The sequence below is a fragment of the Scleropages formosus genome, chromosome 15 (assembly GCF_900964775.1).
Source record: "Scleropages formosus chromosome 15, fSclFor1.1, whole genome shotgun sequence".
In the NCBI taxonomy this organism is placed as follows: domain Eukaryota; kingdom Metazoa; phylum Chordata; class Actinopteri; order Osteoglossiformes; family Osteoglossidae; genus Scleropages; species Scleropages formosus.
The window spans coordinates 9,387,644-9,402,694 of record NC_041820.1 but is presented as its reverse complement, the minus strand read 5'-3'; the positions used below and the strand labels follow the sequence as shown (position 1 = coordinate 9,402,694).

The 15,051-nt window shown below is 40.3% G+C and overlaps 2 protein-coding genes across 2 annotated transcripts; one reads left to right on the top strand and one right to left on the bottom strand.

Annotated features, from left to right (window-relative positions):
- Nucleotides 1–667: 667 nt before the first annotated feature.
- znf513b (zinc finger protein 513b) lies at nucleotides 668–6,177 on the bottom strand. Its single transcript, XM_018750734.1, has 4 exons — nucleotides 5,319–6,177; nucleotides 3,451–3,579; nucleotides 2,419–3,153; nucleotides 668–1,865 (listed from the first exon to the last, which is right to left on the bottom strand). Exons 1-4 carry the CDS (start codon nucleotides 5,356–5,358, stop codon nucleotides 1,105–1,107), a joined length of 1,665 nt encoding a protein of 554 aa, XP_018606250.1. The 5' UTR covers nucleotides 5,359–6,177; the 3' UTR covers nucleotides 668–1,104.
- Nucleotides 6,178–7,233: 1,056 nt separating this feature from the next.
- Nucleotides 7,234–14,777, top strand: gckr (glucokinase (hexokinase 4) regulator). Its single transcript, XM_018725503.2, has 19 exons — nucleotides 7,234–7,340; nucleotides 7,472–7,627; nucleotides 8,296–8,364; nucleotides 8,527–8,595; nucleotides 8,843–8,916; nucleotides 8,997–9,063; nucleotides 9,404–9,457; nucleotides 9,666–9,760; nucleotides 10,228–10,333; nucleotides 10,661–10,779; nucleotides 10,963–11,061; nucleotides 11,255–11,352; nucleotides 11,656–11,732; nucleotides 11,850–11,946; nucleotides 12,069–12,166; nucleotides 12,306–12,374; nucleotides 13,286–13,435; nucleotides 13,685–13,819; nucleotides 14,625–14,777. The coding sequence occupies exons 1-19, from the start codon at nucleotides 7,287–7,289 to the stop codon at nucleotides 14,775–14,777; spliced, it is 1,839 nt and encodes a 612-aa protein (XP_018581019.2). The 5' UTR covers nucleotides 7,234–7,286.
- The last annotated feature ends 274 nt before the right edge of the window (nucleotides 14,778–15,051 follow it).

The following is a 15,051-nucleotide window of genomic DNA, read 5'->3' as shown; positions in this document are numbered from 1 at the left end:
CACTAAATTAAGCATTATTACTCAAGACTTGGGGGGGGGGTGTGTGTGGTGGCACAGCGAGCTTGGCCTGTGCTTGGGGTGCCTTGTGATGGACTGGTGTCCCGTCCTGGGTGTGTCCCTTCCCCCTCCAGCCTTGCACCCTGTGTTGCTGGGTTAGGATCTAGTTCGCCGCAACCCCACTCAGGACCAGGGGTTCAGACAGTGTGTGTGTGTGTACTCAACACTTGTGTACTAAATCACAAAAAGCACTTTTTTGGTTAAAAAAGTACTGAAACACTCTTGCCCACACATCTGCTTTCTGAAAAGAAACACACTGGCTACTGACCTTGTAACGCAATTACTGATATTATTTCAAAAATTACTTATCTGAATTGGTAGATGTTAAATGAGAGACACAGCCACTCATTCTTGCCACTTTATCATCTCCCAAACTACAGAAGCTACAATGCCAAGTCCAAACACACCGGATACAGGATATTCCATACTTTTAAACGATACCACATTTGGCAGTAGGGCTTGGACGGCTTCCCATAAATTATAGAATTACATTAAAAAAAAAAAAAAAAAACCTTTTGCTGGGTCTCAGATTATTAAAGGTTGTGACTCACCGAGTAGATTCAGTCGTTTTGATACTAGACAGAAAAAAAAATAAGCAAAAATGAAAAAACAAGCAAGGAAAATATGATTTTTACACACCCATATTTATTGATTTATTTTTTCCAAGGAAATAAGGACCATTTCACAGTAAGTAATGCACACCAATCAAGAACGACATGATCGTCAACATGACACACATCCAATCCTGTGAGCCCCACCTGAGCGAGCTCCAATAACCCCTGAATCAGTGCAGCATTTTGCAGTGGCACAAAGAAAAAAGGAAAAAAGTCTGTATACAGCAACCCCACCCCTACCCTCCCACCAGCATCCCAGAAGGCAACATTCTGATCATTGTCTAGAAACTGTGCATAATTTGACATAGCAGCCACCAGAGTTCCTCCATAGACTTTTAATAAAATAAAAAAATAATTAAAAAAAATATGCTGGTAGCATCTGTTTCACGGAAGAGTTTGCATGTCTGTGACTGCTGGGACCATTTCACGATCGCTACATCTCCTCCTCCTCCTCGTTGTCAGGCAGCTGCACCTTCACCCAGCCGTCAGCAGTGTTTCCATGCTTCTTCTGGTGCCGTTTATAGTTGTCCCAGTGGCCCGTTGTGTAGGGACACTCTTGGCAGGCAAAGGGCTTCTCGCCTGTATGCCGCAACATGTGCCGTTTCAGGTTCATGCTCTGGTTGCAGCTGTAGCTGCACACGGCGCATTTGAAGGGCTTCGCACCCGAGTGGATGCGCTCGTGCCGCTTCAGGTTGGCCAGGTTTCCACAGGCGTAGTCACAAAGGTGGCACTTGTAGGGCTTCTCGCCCGTGTGCACGCGGTGGTGCCGCTTCAGGTTGTCAAAGTGGGCCGAAGCATAGTCACACTCGGGGCACTTGTAGGGCTTCTCGCCGCTGTGCGTTTTCATGTGGCGCGCCAGGTGGTTTGGGTACTGCGTGATGAAAGGGCAGGCGGCGCAAGAGAACGCCTTGTCGCTCTTCTCACCCGGGCTGCCTGGCCGCTTGGCCAGCATCTCCAGAGTGCACTTTCCACAGAGCTGACCAGAGGCGCCGTCTTCGTCGTCCAAGACCAGACCGCACAGCCGGCATGTGAAGGGAAACAGGAGCTCAGGCAGTGTGTCCGATTCGTCCCCAACTCCATCGGCATCCAGCAAGCTGCCTGGCTGTCGGCTGCCCTTCAGGCTGTTATAGCCTTGCAGAAAGTCCGCATCACTGCTCACGTGCAGAGTCAGGTCAGACACAACTGTATCTGTCACTGAAGGAACATGGAAAGAAAAAAAAAAAAAAACACACTGGCTAAATTCATGCAACTTACAATATGAATCACATATCAAGGTGTAGGGGTAGTAGATGGTGTCATGGTTAAAGCACTAAAAGGACACAGTTTTGAATCTCAGTCCAGCAGCAGCACCCTCCAGCGAAGTACTCACGACAAATTGCTCCAGTACAGATGATACATGGGTAAATAACTGTAAATAGCTTAGTATACACATGCAACACTGTCTGCTACAGTGGAGGAAAGCATCAGCTGAATGAATAAACCAAGAATTATTAATAAACAACCAAAACATAATGACAGCCTTAATAGGCTCAAATGTACACAAATAGTAATTACAGATTTCAATAAAAGAATAAAGTAAACTTCTTTAAAGACATGCATGCAACTTTCTCTTTTTTCTATGGATTCTCTGGTACCAACTATATATATTTACAAAAATTTACAATAGTAACTCCACAAGCAATAGTAAAAAGGAAGCCCATATTTCTAAACTGTTACCATGGCAGGAAGAACAGTTGACAAGACACACCTTCAGCCGCTCCACTGGGTGTCTCCACCTTGTGGCCCATCATGTGCCGTTTCAGGTTGAGGCTGTTGCTGGCTCTATAGTTGCAGTGACTGCACTTGTTGGGCTTCTCCTGTGTGTGCATGCGCTGGTGCCTCTTCAGGTTGCCCAGGGAGTTGCAGGCAAAGGCGCAATGCTGGCACTTATACGGCTTCTCGCCTGTGTGTGTGCGCACGTGCCGCTGCAGATTGACCAGCTGGGCCGAGGCATAGGCGCAGTGTGGGCACCGGTATGGCTTCTCACCATTGTGAGTCTTCATGTGTCGCTTCAGGTGGTTAGAGTAGCGTGATGAAAAACTGCACAGCTTGCAGCAGTGCACCTTGGGTGGGAGTCCTGGTCCGCCATCAACCAGGCTACGTTCAAGCTCCTGCTCCCGTAAACTGGTGGCAGAATGCGACTCTTCCCCCTGGCTATCGCCCCGATCTGTGGCTCCACCCCTACCGCCACTGCCACCACTGCACCTGAGGCAGTAAGGTCCAGCCAAATCCAGACCGCTGCCCAGTGGGTCACCAAGCAGCTGGTTACAGTGTCTACAAGAGGGGTAGGAAGGGAAGGGCGCATCAGCATTTCCCTCCTCCCGCTCACTCTCTGTGTCTCGGGGGTCATCTGCATCACTCTCCATGCTTAGCCTGTTATAACTGGCACAGTCCTCATCGCTAAGTGAATACACAGGGATTCCGATCTCAGCAGCCACAGAGTCTGAAAATGAAAGGAAGGCACAATAATAGAGAAGACAGCAGATAGAGCCTAGCTTTGGATGGGGGTTATTGGCTAAGCAATAAGCAAACTAGAAATTAGCAATGACAATTTACTAAATAGATTATATTCAAGTAATGTTTAGAAACCTATCAAAATCCAACTTTTTTCTAACAAGATTTTCAAGAAGTAATTTTCACCACTAAAAACTTCTATTATGTTCTTAGGTACAGGTGTAAACAAAAAAAGACTAAAACCTTGCATACTTCGAACACCTATTTTTTTCAGCTCACCACTCACCTGGGTCCTTCTCAAAACCCATAATCTTGTAATCCGTCTCTCCAAACTCCAGACCCTGCCCGAGGAGAAAGTCGCTCTCTAGAACGAGGCTTCCCGGATTTTCCACACCTACGCTACCTTCAGAATCCACTGCAATCACACAGTCACAAAAACATCCCAATCAATTTGACATGCTGTCTCCATTTACCCATCACCAAAAAGCCATGATTATGTTCAAGCAATTTAAAATGTGACCTTTAAATGATCCGCTAAAAACTCAGATGTACAGCTGCACATTGATTTCTTGTAAAATATGAACACCTAAAATATAAATGTTAATTAAAATTAATTTCTGCTATCCAAAAAAAAAAAAAATCAGCAAAAACTAATTTCCAAAAAAAGTCACATGAAGATACATTCACTATTATGGAGAAAATGTGCAAAATCCCTAGCACAGAAATATTAGACATTTATTATTTTTAACATAACCACAGTGTAGAAAGGTAATACATCTCACACAGAACATCAAAAACTAGCAGGTCATGTACGGAATGTGAAGAGAAATACAAAAACCCAAAATAATAAAAGCGATAAGATACTGGTGTTTCCAAGCTGAATACAGCAAAGCAAATCATTAGCTGATACTTGTATGGAGACAGTGAATGAAAAGCACCAACTGCAAAATTGGTTTTTGCAGTTAAAAAGCCATAGGATGACAGTGGTGCAACTGGTCTCAGGGGGCATTTTCAATCTTTATTATCTGCAGGGTGAACTGATCTTGTACTAACTACTTCTGTGGTTAACATAAACCAAACTCCCACCCTGAACTTCTGGGTGCATACTACTTTCACTGAGCTCAGACAGTCATGTCAGTACATTCCATGCACTGCTGAGACAATGGTAATTCAGAACACAGACCTGTGACCTGAAGGCTGCCAGTTCTAGCCCCAGTAGAGACTATGCAGCTGTGGCCTTAAAAGGGCCTGTAACCCTGTACTCTTCCAGTGGCACCCAGTGGTATGATGGATAAGATGATGAACAGAGAGGAATGTGTGGAAACCCTGCTAACAAGCAGACTAGCTGGGTAAATGCTAACAAAAAGACAAAATCTCAATTCAAGAACAAAGGGGAGAGAGTGCTTGCCAAGAGATATGCAAGGCAAGGAGGTGGTAGGTGGGGGCCAAGGTGGGGGTCACTGGTAACATCAAGGTTCCTGGCAGCTGTTGGGGGGGGCTAAGGGAAACTGAGAGGAAGGGCAGATGCAAGACAGGAAGAGGAAGTAGTGCAGAACATATTTTCAGGAAGACAACATGATTCAGACCAAAAAATTGCTGTAGATGTAAGAGGGAATGTTAGGAAAAAAGGGAAGAGTAGTTTCTTGAACTATTGCAACACAGAACAATAAGCTGCCAAATTTTTAAAAAAAAAAAAAAAAAAAAAAACAAAAACCCTACCAACAACACATTTAGGATAAAGCCAGATCCCATTTAGTCACTTTTGAACATTACTGCTTGCATTTTAATTTATTAAATACAAAAAACTAAAAAAAAAACCCTAAAACTTGAACCTCCCATCAAGTATACACAGGAAAGCTTACTCCTTGCACTCCATTAAAAGTAAATATCCAATCGATAAGAAATAAAAGCAGAAATGAGAGTGAATCATTCGTGTGTAACTTACACAAAGTGTAAATGTTAATGTAGTTTTTAAAAAAAACAGTATAACTGCATTTCACTAAAACTGACACATTTCACTTTGTTTTGATCCAGCTTGTCATGCCATGGTGCTGTCATAATTATGCAGTTGGCATTACAACCTTATTTTATAATAATAATAATAATAATCTTAAACGATAACCACAGTGAGGAAGTTCAAACACTTTTACTCACATTTCACGGGTTGTGGATTTGACTGTTTTCTTCTGGGCATTTTTTTGTTTCAGGTGGGCTGTCCTCTCCTTTCTCTTCTGGTCTCTCTGTCCTCCTCGGAGAGACTCCACGCTAGAGGCTCATCATCATCATGTGTGTCATGATTTTCTATGAATGTCCACCTCTCTCTGCTCTTCTTCCTCCCCCACACACTGATAACACAACCAAGATCATCTAACCAACCTCCTCAGCACTCACTGAGAGCCCACACATTCCTTTCTTCTTCCTTTTCAAAAAAAGGCTTATATTTATCTCTCTGTCACAACATTGTCAACCCCTACGAGCCGTTTTTACGATGAAATGCCGACGCTTCGTCGTCGACGATGCCAGTCGGACCCTCAGTCACTGCTCCTTCATTTCCCAACAACACACAGAAGAAGTTGTTGTCTCGAGTGAAAAGCCCAGAGCCTCTGCTCCTTCAGCTCAACAACACTGCCCACGGTGACAGCCATGGCATATTAATTGACAAACAATTAATAGATGTATACAAGAACCATTTCAGGGAAAGACACATGTATATAAGTGAAGATGTAGCTAAACAGTTGTGCCACGAGCGAAAGCCTGGCTCCCCCGACTGCCTGCCACACTGACTAGCTAGCACAAAGCTAGCTAGCCGCCGACTTCACAGTCACACTCGGTCTCTTCGCAAACATTTCTTCCGTTCAGTCGACCGACATGCTTTCCGTTAACTTTATTTCGACTTCAGTGGGAGCGATGGAAGAAAACGCGATTTTTCATAGCCGCGAAGGCTGTATTTGAACTCAACTTAGTTCCATTGTATGTGTTCTCTATTTTTTTTATCGGGTGTCTTCCGTTACGTGGGAACTTCCGCATCTAGTGAGAAGTTTCCGGTCGTCTCGTGCTCCTTTTTCCCGAGGTCTCCTGGTATTTGTAGTCATTCAACATTAAGTGGAAGTCAATCAATGAAGCTCGTTTGATTTTCTCTACTGTTTACAATATTCTATTATCATATTCCCTTCTGTCGTACATTCAGTGACCCTTTTATTTCTTCACTAATTTAAATGTAGCATTTATTATCTTATGAGGGGCGATAAAACAAAACAAATCAGGATTTTCACAGAATTAAAAAAAAAAAATCAAAATAAATGCACAATAAAATTTATTTGGTTAAGAGACACTATTATCTTAAGAAATGCCAGAATCGTAGGTGTCATTATGGTATGTTTGGCCCCAAAAATGTTTGTTTTTTTTTTTTAAATTCAAATATAACAGATTGAAAACTCCAGGTTATGCAGACTCATTACACTGTGCTCTACAATGATTTAGTCTTGTATTATGAAATATAAAAACTGTTACTTTTCTTTTAAGATTCATTCACTTAAATTTTTCCTAAAAATTAGTACAGTGTACACACACACTGTCTGAAACTGCTTGTTCCAAGCAGGGTCGCGGCAAGCCAGAGCCTAACCCAGCAGCACAGAGGGCGTAAGGCTGGAGGGGGAGGAGACACACCCAGAATAGGACACCACTCCATCACAAGGCACCCCAAGTGGGACTCAAACCCCAGACCTGCCAGAGAGCAGGACCCTGTCAAACCCGCTACATCACAGCGCCCCCCAGTACAGTTTGCTTTACAAACAACTCTGATGTCTAGTAAAAGTGTACAGCAAAGGTAATAAAAAGCATTACAAACCACCGCTTTAAGCCAGCCTGTGGTAATAACATACTGCAGCAATTCATGAGTTCCTGTTAAAATCCGTACTCAGGATTAAAGTGCATTTTGTGAACTTTGACTTTTTGGTGCATTCGAACAGCATGTGACCACATGAATTTCCACCTGCAGTGGAAAGGAACTCTTGTCTGAAATTCTCTACCTCACCAACACAGAAATCCTTTAAAGTCACTTCTGTGTGCTTTGTATTTCCACTGTATGTGTGTAAGTGGTGTTATGATTATTAACAGGTAGGCATGCAAACATCACAGATACCTCAAGGTGAGCCAATGGAGTCAAGGAAATGGGAGGTAAGTGCACAGAAAATACAGTTTCTCAAAAAAAGTACAGTAGACACAGTTTTTAGTCGATGGCAACTACTAGTTTTGTGATAATATAATATAATATGATGATGCATGTGCTTTGTGCTTTGTTATTTCAGCTTGTTGAGCATGAACCGTACCTGCCTGTTACGGAGAGATCAAACCCTCTCACCAGAGACATAGACAGAGCAGATTCTGAGCACATAGTCCACTTGTTGAAAGCATGCGATGCAGAAATATTTCACAGAGATTGGGGAAGGCTATTAAATCAGCAGGTAGAGTATGTTTTTCTTTAAACTCATGGTGATGTTAAACATATATCAGTGTTTAATCTCCCACAACAGGCTTTAAATGTCAGTCTTGGTCTATATTACTTTTTGTGACCTTTGCAACTATTTCAGCTCTCCGTATTTCTGTTTGGATCCCTGCTAAGAGCCCTTTGGCAGCTTATTGGGAATGGTGCTATATAAGATCGATTGAATTGAACTGAACAGAATGCGGGTGGCATGGAGGCCGGGCGGGTAGCACTGGTGCCTTACATCTCCCGGGCTACGGTTTCCCATGCAGATTTGAACCCATCTCAGTCCATGCAGAATTTGAGTATTCTCCTCACGTTCACACCAGTTTCCTTCAGGTGCTCTGATTCCTCCTACAGCCCAAAGACTTGTGTTTCGGATGAACTGGTGACTCGAACTTGCCCTTAATTTATGTGTGAGTGAATGAATGAGTCTGTGTGTGTTTGTCCTATCATGGCCTAACATCCAATCTGTGTTCTTGGATAGAATCTGGACCAAAGCAAACCCGTAGAGAAGAAAGAGTTACTAGCAACTGATGGATGGATGAATAAAACACAACTGAATTGAGTTGCTTTGCACTGGAAAGCAGAAAAGGCCTATAGCAAGCATATTTTTCCATGTCTGACATATGTTTTTTTTCTATCCAGACTCTGTATAGTAAATCCATTGTTCAGACTCTGGTTCAGTTGACCAATAAGGTGGAAGACATTCTAAAGGTAAAAGTTATTATAGGACATATTCACCAGTAACATTTTTAGGAAATGCTGTTGCAGTGCAGACAGTAGATGAAGATGTAGAGTACTCTTAATGAGAGAAGGAAAATAGTGAAATGGTAAAATGCTGAAAACATTAAATTTTGAAATTGTCTGTATTAACAGGATCCGGAAGAAAGCCTCGTCGTTATTAGCGGGTGTGGAACCTCTGGTCGGCTTGCCTTTCTCTTGGCGGTAACCAGCCATTACTTTTAACAAATTTTACCCTTTGTAAGAATCTAAACTAGAAAAGCAGAACTTACAAAAACTGATGTTTAAAGTATATGTTACTGTAAAGCATATTAAAATAAACCTGCGGAACAAAACTTGTTCAAAAGTGTTAGCATTAGCATTAGTGTTAGCATTGCTCTGGAGAAAGAACAACTTTTTATTAGATCTAAGGCAGAGTTATTACTCTGGGATAACCGATTTGTGTTTTCAGAGATCCTTCAATGGACTACTGAAAGAGACACGGAAGGAACAGGTTTACTCCTACATCATTGCTGGTGGAGATAAGTAAGTACTGTGCTATATTCTGTTTCCCCCGACATCAGAAAACTTTACTTTGTTTTAATATTGTAGTGAAATCTTACCAGGGCCCTACTGACATCCCAGGAGTCCATTGAGGACAACCCCACAAAGGGTGCTGATGTTCTGAAGAAGGTAAACAAGATGTACAGAATCAAAGAGAGAAGTCTAAAATGACCCCAGAATTTAGTGTTAATAAATATGACAAAATATTAAATGTTAAGTAATATTAAGTATGGCTGTAAAGAGACATTCCTACTCTGTAGCGTTTTCTCACACCCGTTAAAGAGATTCTAACCAACCCCAACTTCACATGTCTGTTTTCTCGCAATTACATTTTCCAGTTTTTTTCATAGTTTGTAGTTTTTCGGTGGTTTACGTCATTTTGCTCTGCATGTTTTTGGTGGGGCTGCACATCTTCTTTTTGCCTTTTGTCAGAATACATACTGTGTATTTTCCCCCATCTGTCCACCAGATGTGTGAAGGAAAAAAGCATGTCTTATACATTGGAATATCCTGTGGTCTCTCGGTAAGAATACAGCAAAAATTTATTTTTATTTACCCTGATACTTTGCTGAAAAGACCAAAAGTCACTTTAAAATTACTATCAAAATTCTGCTGATTAACTGTAAAAATATATCTTTCTTAGAATTTCCAGCAAAAAAACACATTGACATAGTTGTTTGAGCAAAGCATTAACTATTGTTATTTCATGGGTTTTTCTGATTGATTTTTAGGCACCTTTCATTGCTGGCCAGTTAGATTTCTGTATAAATAATCTGAATGTCTTCACACCAGCTGTGGTTGGATTCAATCTGGCAAATATGGCAAGGTAAAGCCAAAGAGTGCATCTCTGTTGTTTTTTGAATTTCACACACACACACACACACACACACACACACACACACACACACACACACACTTCACTATTCAGTTATTGTCTGTTATTATATTTTTATAATGATCAGTTTGAATTTCTACAATGGAAATGTATATTTACACTGTTCAATTATTTTATAAAGTATGGCTGCTGCCTGCGTTGTGAAATAATCATTTACTGTCGAAGATTTACTTTCGTATTTGAAAATGTTAGTTTACTGTTTGTCTAGCTATGGTTAGCTAAAAGGAGTCACATAATATATGTATACATGGTGATATAGTTCCCAAGATAAAGCTTTAATAGCTATACTTATCACATTAAAAAATTGAAATAACATTAACATTAATGCATGAATATGATTGGTGGCTCATATGTAGCACCAAAGTGCTCTACAATCAATTTGTGGTGATTTTCTGCAGGAATGAGCCCATTCCCAGTTGGCACTTGACCTTCAGACAAGTCATAGAGAGGATGGAGGAGCTGCAGAAAAGAAAAAAAGCTTTCATCATTAACCCTGTTGTTGGGGTCTGTCTTTTATTGCTCTAATTTGCTGCTAGAGTTCACTGTTACATTATAAAAACTTGTCATCAGCTCTGTGAGTGCTATTTTGTAAAATACCTCCTGGAAGAAAAAAGTATTGTATGACAAGGTACCATTGTCACAGGATGGGGAGTGGGGGGGTGCTGGGAGAATGAAGCCACGTTGCAATTTTTTTTTCTTTTTTTTAGAAACAAATGACTGGGCTTCACGTACAGATTATTGAGGCTACAAGTGCATAATTATCATTCTTGATATGAAATAACAAGAAGTAATCATGTCAAGAACCATGTCAACGTACCTCTTTTCATGCAGCCTGAAGCCATAAGTGGATCTTCGAGACTGAAAGGCGGAAGTACAACGAAAATCATCTTGGAAACAATTTTCCTGGGTGCACATGAAGCTGTTTCGGCCTACAAGAGAATTACAGCAGAGTGAGTTTATTTAATGCCCTGACGCCCATCTCATGCAAACCCACATTATTGTCTTTTAGTGTCATGTATTATGTCGTAAATGACTAAAAATATTGTTACGTTCTGTTGTTTTGTGTCTAGACATATTCACATACTTCTTAAATAGAGACGCTACCTTCATGTTAATTGATTTGAACTTTACAGAGACGTTATGGACCGGATAAGAATGTATGAACAAGTTCATAAAATCACGTATTCTCAAAGCGAAATGATTGCATCCCTGGTTCAGCAAGCTGGAGACAGGTAGGCTTATATATTATGAAGGTGAATTGTAAATACTTTTGCATTCAGCATTATGCAGCAGGCTAATGAACAATTAAGTATAAATAAAGAAAATATTTTAAAATGACAGTGTTCATTTCTGGCTGCATGTTGATTTCATTTCTTGTGTAATCACTTAGGATATAAAATACCTTTCTACTGCATTTTGTTACAGCTTGCGGAAAGAAGGGCATGTGTATTATGTCGGATGGAGCACTTTAGGCATAATGGGAATTATTGATGCAAGCGAATGCATTCCAACATTCGGAGCAGGTACTATATTCCCATCTAGAATGTGTCACTAATTAATGTTATCAGTTTTTCACCCTCATCCTTTGCTCAAAAGAGAATAAAATTCTCTTTAAAATTACTATGAATTCTACTAATTGACTAAACATATATAAACGTAAATTCATTCCCATTCTCATGTTATTCAGTGTAAATATATCAAATTACTTCAGCAGTGCATATTGCCTATGTAGCTAAGTGGTCAGCAATAATAATTTGTTAAATTAGTAGAATACTTTATAGTTTGCACTTCAGAATAAATATTAATTCTACCCATTTTTTTTTCAGATGCTAAGGACATTTGTGGATTCATAAACCAAGGTTATAATGAAATGAAGAACAAGGATGGAGACCTAACAGCATTAGTATGGCCTTTTCTGTATGCATATGGAGAATAAAGTATTTATATGTATAGAGAGACACATTATATTTTGGATTTCCATAAATAATAATGGTATTTCATTCTTCCAACTGACCTTCAGGGGCCAGAATTCTGCATTAGTCACATGGATTTTGTAAACACTATTTTACCCAGTGTCACAGAACTTGATACGGTAATTTTTCTGTTTACACAGGACGGTAAGTCAGTTTCTTTTATAGCAGCATGCACCGGGAATGAAATTCCCACAGTACTCAATACTCACAGTGTTTTTTTTTTTTTTTTTAATTCTATGTTTAAGATAATATCTAAATATCTTTAGATGGTCTGTGCGAAATTGAAACTCTGGCCAATCGAACAAAACAGAGAACCTCGAACCTGCACGCCATTTCCCATGACTTGTTGGGCAGCGAAGATTTGGTTAGTTGTGTTGTTGCCATTCTCTGAGATAAACACAACTTATACTATAATGAATGCTACATTTTAAACTGAGATCTAAATCTATTAAATGTGATTAAATTTTTTTAATTTTCAATTTACATAAAATTTTTCATTTTAGACTATGCTCAGAAGTGCGTTTGCTTCTGTTCTGAACATTACATGGACGACAGAAAATTATGCTCATAAGGTAAAACCCCTTTAATGGTTCACCGCATTTCACCAATCAACAGGACATCACTGTGTGTTAAGAGGATGATTGGTTTCACATCCATCTTTGGTGCGTCCTCCCTCCACAGTGAAAATGTCTGATTCCAGCCGGATGCGGGGGTACTATACCTCACTGGTAGAATGACCCTTCATTGACTTTTACCATAGCATCTCAGAATTAAAGTAAGAATTCATGGCAGTAAATACACACACATTGACCAAAACTGCTTGTCCCAAGTGGGGTTGCAACAAACCAGAGCCTAACCTGGCAACACAGGGCGCAAGGCTGGAGAGGGAGGGGACACACTCAGGATGGGATGCCAGTCCCTTGCAAGGCACCCCAAGCAGGACTCGAACCCCAGACCTACCAGAGAGCAGGCACAGGCCAAATCCGCTGCGCCACCACATCCCCTGCTCTAAATGCAGTGCAAGTAAAAAGTGTGAAAGCATAGGCAAAACTTGTATGGGATAAAATGAACAGAAGAGTGAAAGCCCTACCACTCGTAATTGGCCTGCATCTCTGGGACTTGATCCAGGAGAGCTGGCAAAACATGTGGGCTCATTTCTCGAACAGACTTGTTCCTGGAATGTCTTGTGAATAAAAAACTAGCTTCCGGCAAGTGTATTCAAAATTTTTGACCGGTACTGCATTTGAAAACCAAATCCAGCTCCACTGGGTAATAACATAAAAACATACCAAGAAAGCAAAAAACAACAAACACTGAAGTCAGAACATGAAATTCCTCTCTGTGATACAACAACTCAGTTTTCATGACCTGTTCTGTTCCCTTCAAGTTAAGCAAATGGGTGAAGGTTTATAATAATGATACGGGCTATGTAGTAAGAGTGAAAACAATGCTTAAATAACACCTTGTACCCTCTTCCGTACAGAAGGTGATGCAGGAATTGTCCACCAAGTGGATTTTGAATGCCGTGAGCACAGGCGGGCACATCTTAAAGGGAAAAATTTTCCGCAACTACATGATGGACTTGAAAGTCACGAACAGCAAGCTGTTTAAAAGAGCTGTAAATATTCTACAGGTAACTGTACAATCTTCCTGAAGCCGTCAGGGTCAACAGCGCTGTGACACCGTCTCCTGACTGAACACCTCTTTCGGACGATTCCTAGAATACGCGAATTCGTTAATTGGTGAAAACGCCTATTTCCTCCATCCTAGACTTTATATATTTGGCACAAAAGATATGATTTTAGTCTGCAGATTAAAGCACCACATCTAAACACCATGTTCTCTGTGCTAATCATTCCTTTAATACTTTTTTCAACAACAGATGATTACTGGTTGTTTACCTACGGTTTGCATCAGAGCTCTTCTTCAAGCCGTCTACGATACTGAGGACGTAACAGACGACATGACGGCTGCAGAGGTCACAAAACACACTACACTGGCACCCACAAGGAGCAGGGTAAAAATCGTTCGTTTCAACACAGAGGTTCTTGGCTTAGTGTGCAAAGTGTGTTACTGCTTATACATGCAGTTTCAATGAGATACCATTCTGTTCCGGCTTTGTGATTATAATGCATATGAAATATTGTTAAAAACATACTTAGACTGGTAACTCGCATTATGAATCTTTGAATTATGAAGTTTTTGAAGTTGCCCTTTTTTCAGATTATTAATTTTTTTAATATATTTTCTTCACTCATCGGTTTCCTAAAATTTTTCTAAAATTTCTGTCTGTCGTGGTGTGAAAGTAACTGGTGTCCACAGCCCCCTAATACTTAACAGTAAAATGCACCATAATAGTACAGGAGTGTAGGACCACCTTCATTCAGCTCCCCTCCACAGTATTTAGAGTTTATTTCTTGTGTTTGTTAGTGCTCATGATCGGTAACAAGATGAGGGAGATGTTTATGCGAGTTTATGGAGATCACATTTTCTTTTTCAGTATTTTTCTAACGGTTTTAATTTTAATATTGATTGAAGATACAGTTTGAATATTCATATTTATTGTAGATTTATCTGGGGTTTTTGTAAAACCTGAACAGAGAATAAATCAATGGATTATCAAGCTTTCATTGACTGCCACTGAATCTGAGCTTAAGAAATATGTCCTGCATGAAAAAAAGTCACAACGCAAACATATACAACCAAATTAGAGGCCAGAAATTCATTTTATTTTTTTCAGAAAAACAAAAAAATACACGTATTTACTTAAAGGAGTTAGGAATTACGGACAACTCACTGCCCCACTCCTGTTTACTTGGCAGGTGGTACCAACTGCACTTGTGATCCTTACCCGGAACTGCTCACTGTCTGAAGCCAAGTCACTGCTAGATGCTTACAGTTTGATCAGAGATGCTGTGGAAGCCTGTCTTACAGTCTGTGAAGGTGCTGACAATACAATGCATCACAGCAATTAACAACCAGAAGGTTAAACCCAGATGATCTACATATACTTTTTTAAGGAAAAAAGTCAGAATTTATTATATTAAAAAATGCACGTATGCGAAGTTGCTCAACAGCTGGAACTGAATGCCTATGTTTCTTGCTTCTGTATCTCAGTGAAACAAAGGTAAAAAAATATATATAGACTGTATATATGCAGTATATGCATACACACGCTGTATATATATATGCTCGAATGATTCAATAGCAAGAAATGAATTAAAATTAGAATCTCTGTGGTTGCAAACT

Coding starts and splice junctions, on each gene's coding strand:
- znf513b (XM_018750734.1), bottom strand. CDS start 5,358: ATGCCCAGAAGAAAACAGTCAAATCCACAACCCGTGAAAT. Junction 3,154..3,450: donor GGGTTTTGAGAAGGACCCAG/GTGAGTGGTGAG, acceptor TTTCATTTTCAG/ACTCTGTGGCTGCTGAGATC. Junction 1,866..2,418: donor ACCCAGTGGAGCGGCTGAAG/GTGTGTCTTGTC, acceptor ATGTTCCTTCAG/TGACAGATACAGTTGTGTCT.
- gckr (XM_018725503.2), top strand. CDS start 7,287: ATGCAAACATCACAGATACCTCAAGGTGAGCCAATGGAGTCAAGGAAA. Junction 9,458..9,665: donor GAATATCCTGTGGTCTCTCG/GTAAGAATACAG, acceptor ATTGATTTTTAG/GCACCTTTCATTGCTGGCCA. Junction 12,167..12,305: donor TGTTGGGCAGCGAAGATTTG/GTTAGTTGTGTT, acceptor TTTTCATTTTAG/ACTATGCTCAGAAGTGCGTT.